Below are 6,847 nucleotides of genomic sequence, written 5' to 3' on the forward strand. Positions count from 1 at the left end.
TCGAAGATCAAGTCTCCGCGGATGTCAGCCGTGTAGTTCAAGTTTCCAAATCTGACCTGATGGCCAGGGGCGTAGCTCTCGATCTGCTCCAGTGCAAAGCCGCCGAATACGAAGATCTGTCCGGGGAGGAAAGCCTCACCCTGGACCGCGTCGCTAGCGATGATCGAAGGAGCCATCAAGCCTTATGGTGACGACACAGTGGAACTCTCAATGAAAACACCAATGTCGGTGTCAAAACCGGCGGATCTCGGGTAGGGGGTCCCGAATTGTGCGTCTAAGGCGGATGGTAACAGAAGGCAGGGGACACGATGTTTTACCCAGGTTCGGGCCCTCTTGATGGAGGTAATACCCTACGTCCTGCTTGATTGTTCTTGATGATATGAGTATTACAAGAGTTGATCTACCACGAGATCAAAGAGGCTAAACCCTAGAAGCTAGCCTATGGTATGATTGTATCTTGTCCTACGGACTAAAACCCTTCGGTTTATATAGACACCGGAGGGGCTAGGGTTACACAAGGTCGGTTACAAAGGAGGAGATATACATATCCGCATAGCCTAGCTTGCCTTCCACGCCAAGTAGAGTCTCATCCGGACACGAGACGAAGTCTTCAATCTCGTATCTTCATAGTCCAATGGTCCGGCTGTCTGGAGACCCCCTAATCCAGGACTCCCTCAGACCCATCCACCCTCCCATTCCCACGCCTCCAACCTCGTCTTCGTCGAGCTCGACGCGATTCGTCCGACCATGCACGCACATTCGCCGCCTGCCAGGAATCCTACCTACCTCGTCGCATCGATTTGTTTGAAAATTCCTGAACATACTTTGAAATATGAATATTTTTTTGATTTCATGGACGAAATTTTCAAATAAGAATATTTTTTGAAAATCCAAAACATTTTTTGAAAACCATGTAATATTTTTGAAATTCAAAAGTTTTTTCAAGTTAACAAAGTTTTTTCAGAATTGTGAACAAAACATTGAAGAATAAGAATCTTTTTTTTGAATTCTAAACAATATTTTAAATTCGAAGCATTTTTAAAAAATAAAAATAAACTTGAAAAGGAAAAAAGAAAAGCAAAAGGACAAAGTAAATAAAAACTAAAAACCAAAAAAATCCATAAAACATGTCCTGGAACCTCCTAGAAGGTTTCCAAAACTTGCCAGGAACCTTCCAAAGGTTCCTAGAAGCAGGTTCAATTGAACGCTTTGACGGGTTGGGCCAGAATACCGCTCTCTCATCACCGTACACTTAAGGCGCTGAATAGGAGCTCCACACGAAGAGAGCTCCTATGCGCCGCTCGCTGCGGCAAATTGTCAAGCGGACGCACATGCGCGTCTCCAGCTGGGCCAGCCCATTCGCGCAACGCAGTGAAAAAATCCCAAAAAACTCTGCTGGAGGGAGGGATGGAACCAGGAACCTCCATCTTTGTACGCACGAGCATTTGTGGAACTTGAAAAAAAAAGTTGGGCGGGCCAGAGCACACAATATTCTTCAAATTCTAAAGCATATATACTATTTCAATAGATATAGTCAGTACACCTTCTGTTCACATTGAATACAAGACGAGCAAATGCATATATATACATATATACTACCGAGACCAAAATAAGCCATAAAATTTGACCATATATACTACTCCAAACCAAAATAAGCCATACCATTTGACCATCAGGCAAAGTTGTGTGGAGTTACATACTACAAATCAGCATTCCGTTCCTTCGCGCATTTGAAATCTTCAATGATATCTTCATAGCTGTACTTCTCTAGAAGTTCACCCTCTATGTTAACTAACAAGTTATTGGCAAGAAAGTCATCCTCCATTGTATTGCGCAACCTTGTTTTAATGATCTTCATACTGGAAAATGCACGCTCAGCACTCGCCGTAGAAACTGGAAGGGTAATGAGCAAACGGAGTAATCTTTCAATCAAATTGAAGACAACTCCCGACTCCACAAGGCATCGACAAAGATCAATCAAGTTTGATATATCTCTCATATATTCATCCTTGGAAGCATCCAAAACAAAATGTTTTAGTTGTAGTTGTAATCCATAGATATCTTTTTGGGGGAAGTCTGCTGGGTAGTACTTTTTCACCATGTCACATATATCACTAGCTTTAAATCCTCTAAATTTGTTTCTAGGAATCAAGGTGGCACTATTGGTTAGAAGATCCATTACCTTCTCATTGAACCTATGATTTAGTTCAAATAGTTGAGTGTCCAGTGTTGCATAGAATATTTCGACTCGAAAGTAATGCTCCTTGGTCAGCTGATTGGGTTGATGGCGGGCACGGCCACCACGCATGATGTAAGCTTCCTCAAAGTCAGGAATGACAATGGAGTGGTTTGTACAGAACTCAACAACTGTGACAATAAATTCTTGGTAGCCATCATCTGATCTTAGTGGTTGGAGACACTCTTTAGTTGAGGAGACTAAACGAACAGCATTCACAATATCTTGTGACTTCTTCTGTAAAGCTTGGCCAAGCACTTCGGTTATCTCAAATATCTCCTTCATCAAACACAAGTTAAACATGAACTCAAAGGAGGACAAGTAGCCGAAACAAGTGTCCGCATCTGCACGCAATGAGCCAATTGATCTATCGGCTGCTATATCTTGGATGACAGAAAAAACAGCACCAAACATCTTCATAAGGCTGTAAACTGAACCAAAATGAGAACCCCACCTTGTGTCCCCTGGTCGCTTAAGGGTATGAATCTGATTTGCCCCTTGTCATGTCTCAATATTGGCATTAGCAATTGCATTTTCAAGTTCAACTAGTTGGGCTTGATGGAGCTGATCATGTCGCTTTGAAGATGAGTCAACGGTGTTTATGATATAGATCAGTTTTTGGAAGAATTGAGAAATAGAAACCACTTCTTTGGATGCATCAACAAGAGCAAGTTGCAAGCGATGGGCATAACAATGGACATAATAAGCATATGGACATTCTTGGAGCAAAAGAGCTTGAAGTCCATTCAAGTCACCTCTCATGTTGCTAGCACCGTCATAACCTTGTCCCCGAAGGTTCTGAATGTCAAAACCAGGGTTGGTTAAAGCAAAACTCAATTTGTCTTTAAGTGTCAAAGACCTTGTGTTTGCTACATGTATCAAGTCAAAGAACCTCTCTTGCAAAATACCACCTTTATCAGCAAATCTAAGAACCAGAGCCATTTGCTCTCTCTTTGCTACATCACATGTTTCATCCACTAATATAGAGAACTTAGAATCCCCAATTTCCTCACGGATATGATTCCTGATTTTACATGCAAATATACTCAAGATCTCCTTCTGAATTTCTGGTGATGTGTATTTAGAACCATATGGAGCATTCGCCAACACACATTTGGCAATATCAGGATTGAATTCAGCAAGAAGCTCCACCATTTCAAGAAAGTTGCCTTTATTCTTTGACTCGGGTCTTTCGTCATATCCTCTAAAAGCACAAGATTGAAGTGCGAGCCACTTAACCGTTGCAATTGAAACTTTCAGTCTGAGACGGTTTCTTTCTACTTTCTCCTTGTCCTTAACTGCCATAATAGTTTTTATGTGGCATGATTGATTCAGCAAGGCTTGGCCATCTGTGAATGCATTATTGTGTGGTGAGCATGGTCCAGAGCCCATGTGGGTTAAGAATGCACAATGTTTTCCAGAGTTAATTCTATTCCAACTGTCAAATCCATCTACTGTGAAGACATGAGAACCACCTCGTCTATTCTCATTTTTACTAGAGACAAAGCAATACAAACAATAAGCACGATGTTTGTCCTCCGAATACTCTAGCCATTTCTGGAAATTGTCAAACCATTTGTACTGGAAGCGGCGTTGATGCCCTTTTTCACCAGAAGGTTTATAGGTCTGTAGCTCAGGTTGCATAGGACCTAACATCAAATATGCTCTCCGCACACTATCTCTTTGTTCGGGTGGATGTTGCCAAATTTGTGGGCGTAATCCTGGGTCTCGCTGCAAGAACTCGACACCTCGGAATGTTATAGGTTCATTTGCATGAAGACCTTCATCTTGGCTCTCTGGGTGTGGCTGTTCAATTTCAAGCATTGGCAAAGGTTGATCTGCCATTGGTGAAGGATCTTCCTCAAATCCAATCATGTCATCATCTCTTTTTCTTTTGGAAACCAAATCAATTTTTTGCTGACTAGCCTTGCCCATGGCTGCCTAGACCTCAACTTGTAACCTGTTAATACAATGGAATGAGTTATTTATGCTATAGCAAGCCCATTGCTCAATTCTGGAAACGGAACTTGCCTACCAAATTAGAAACCATCTACTGTGTTCTGTGGACACTTGACACTAAACCAGTATGATCTTCAGTGAAATATTCAGCCAATTGGGAATTTTGGGGATCTAGGTTCTGTTCAGGGGAATGAACGATGACCTAGGTTCTGTTCAGGGGAATAAAATTGGGATGATTTGAATCGATTTACCTTCGCAGCTTGTAAGGATTCAGAGAAGGATTTTCCTAGTTGGCAGTTCACTGCCTCGCCCTCGCGCCGCCGCCGTCGCCGGCTAACCTGCTCGCGGCTGCGTGTGCACGTCCGCCCGTGGGTCGGCTAAGGAGTGGTTGTGGCCGGTGGGGCGTTGGATGAAGGGAACTAGGGGAGATAGGGACTGATGTGCGCCGCGCCCATGGACGGCGCCCGCCGGAGGCGGGCCCGCGGCAGCCGGCGGCTGCGCTATGAGACGGCGGTCAGCGGCAGCTTCGTCATGTGCTTTTTTGGACGTGCGGCTATGCGTCTGTGCGAGTCTGCGAGGCAGAGGCCGATGTGTGTATCGACTGTGGGCTGCACCTGCGTACTGGTTGTGGGCTGGGCTGACCGGCTGGGTATGAAGCATATATATATATTAAAAAATTGCTCCAGACCTGGGCGGGCCACGGCCCACTTGGCCTTGCAGAAGCTCCGCCAGTGCGCACGAGCATAACCATCGCGATAAACAAGCTTTCTTGGTTTGCTATGGCGTGTGGGAGCTAACTGTAATGGAGACCCAAACACAAATTCCTAATGCGAAAATTATTTTGAAAAGGTGTTTCTTAAAAAGCGAACACTTTCTAAATTTTAGAAGAAAAACTAAAAGGAATGAAGAAATATTTGATAAACTGAACACTTTTTAAAATCCTGAACAGTTTTTGAATTTAGGGAACAAAATTTTGAAATCGAGAACAAAATTTGAACATGAACATTTTTTAAAGCACGAACATTATTTTAATTTTGAGAACAAATTTTGAAACGGAGAACAAATTTGTAAGAGCGGGAATTTGAGAACAAAATTTGAACATGAACGTTTTTTAAAGCACGGACATTTTTTTAATCTTGAGAACAAAATTTGAAACAGAGAACAAATTTGGAGACGCGGATTGTTTTTAAAGCATGAACATTTTTTTTGAATCTTGAGAACAAATTTTGAAACATAGAATAAATTTGGAAGTGTGAACAATTCCTTGAAGCACGAACATTTTTTGAATATTGAGAACAAATTTTGAAACAGAGAACAAATTTGAAAAATCCCGAATATATTTGGAAGTGCAAACATTTTTTGAAAACCTGAACAAAAGAGTTGAAGTCCGGTACATTATATTAATTTCGAAAATGTTGCACTTTTTAGTGTAACGAGAACAATTTTCGAATTTTGAAAACAATTTTTTAAAAAATTGAACATTTTAAGGAAAGGCAAACAAAATTTGAATATTTTGAAAAAAAGAGAAAAGAAAAAGAAAAAGAAATAATAAACCAAAGAAAGAAAACAAACAGAAAAAACGAAAAAAAGGAAACAGAAAATCTGAAGAACAAAAAGGAAATAGAAAGAGAATAAAAGGAATTGAAAAAATGAAATAAAGAAACAGAAAAACAAAGAAAGAAGAAAAAAAGAGAAAGAAAAAAGAAACAGAAAAAGAAAAAAAAGCGAAAAACCGGTTCAAGAACCCTCTGGAAGGTTCCCAAAACCGGTCAGGGACATTCCAGAAAGTACCCAAAACCGGATACTGTAGCGCGCGTAGTTGGGCCGGCCCATCTGGATCGCTAGGGCGCTCAGCTCTGTGCGTTTGCTCGACAATCTGCCGCAATGAGCTTCCTGCCGCTTATGTACCCCTGAATCATTGGCCGGCCTATCCCTAGTTGCTCGGTCGCATTTGACCGGTCCACGACCCCTCAAATTGTTTTTTGATCGGTCCACCTATTGATCTTCGACTCTTCAAGAAAATGTGAAATATTAAAAAAATCAGGAATTTAAAAACTAATATTCATAGGTTTGAAAAAAGATCACGGGTTCAAAAAATAAACTTTACGGATTTGAAACAAGTTCATGAACTCAAAAAAGCTCACGAGCTCAAAAAAAGTTCATGGGGTTTTAAAAAGTGTGCAATTTTTAAGAAAATATCATGTGCTCGAAAACGTTCACAACTCGTGGGATTTGAAAACAGTTCGCTAATTTGTATAAAGTTCATGAATTCGAAATAGCCGACGAAGTCAAAAAAAAGTATGTCGGATTCAGAAAAGTTCAGAACTTGAAAATGTTCATGAGTCCAAAAAAAGTTCTTTAAATTTGTAAAATGTTCATGACATTAGAAAAAATTTCATGAATATGAAATAAGTTCATTGATTTTCAATTAAAAAATCATGAGTTTTAAGAAGTTCATTGATTTTGAAAGAAAGTTCATGTATTTGAAAAAAATTCAGAAGATTTGTTAAAAATTTCATATAATTGAAAAGGTTCATAGACTTTGAAAAAAATAGAGTTCAGGGATTTGAAAAAAATTCATCGATTTTGAATAAAACTTTCACAAAATTGACAAAAGTTTGTGGATTTTTTAAAAAATATCAGGAATTTGAA

At 40.4% G+C, this 6,847-nt stretch overlaps 1 protein-coding gene across 4 annotated transcripts; it reads right to left on the reverse strand.

Moving 5' to 3' along the window:
- Positions 1–1,491: 1,491 nt before the first annotated feature.
- LOC125552725 (uncharacterized) lies at positions 1,492–4,784 on the reverse strand. Of its 4 annotated transcripts, none has more exons than XM_087518877.1 (3): positions 4,447–4,784; positions 2,183–4,196; positions 1,492–2,008 (listed from the first exon to the last, which is right to left on the reverse strand). In XM_087518877.1, the coding sequence occupies exons 2-3, from the start codon at positions 2,654–2,656 to the stop codon at positions 1,700–1,702; spliced, it is 783 nt and encodes a 260-aa protein (XP_087375003.1). In that variant the 5' UTR covers positions 2,657–4,196; positions 4,447–4,784; the 3' UTR covers positions 1,492–1,699. The 4 variants fall into 4 exon arrangements, with proteins under 4 accessions (XP_087375003.1, XP_048572357.1, XP_087375004.1 ...); XM_087518878.1 differs by having other exon boundaries at positions 1,757–1,893; XM_048716400.2 differs by having other exon boundaries at positions 1,492–4,196.
- Between the last annotated feature and the right edge of the window lie 2,063 nt (positions 4,785–6,847).

Source organism: Triticum urartu, chromosome 4A, assembly GCF_056163025.1.
Source record: "Triticum urartu cultivar PI428250 chromosome 4A, HENAU_Tu73, whole genome shotgun sequence".
NCBI lineage: Eukaryota > Viridiplantae > Streptophyta > Magnoliopsida > Poales > Poaceae > Triticum > Triticum urartu.

Excerpts from the sequence above, each read along its gene's own strand:
- LOC125552725 (XM_087518879.1), bottom strand. The coding sequence starts at position 4,171 with ATGGGCAAGGCTAGTCAGCAAAAAATTGATTTGGTTTCCAAAAGAAAA.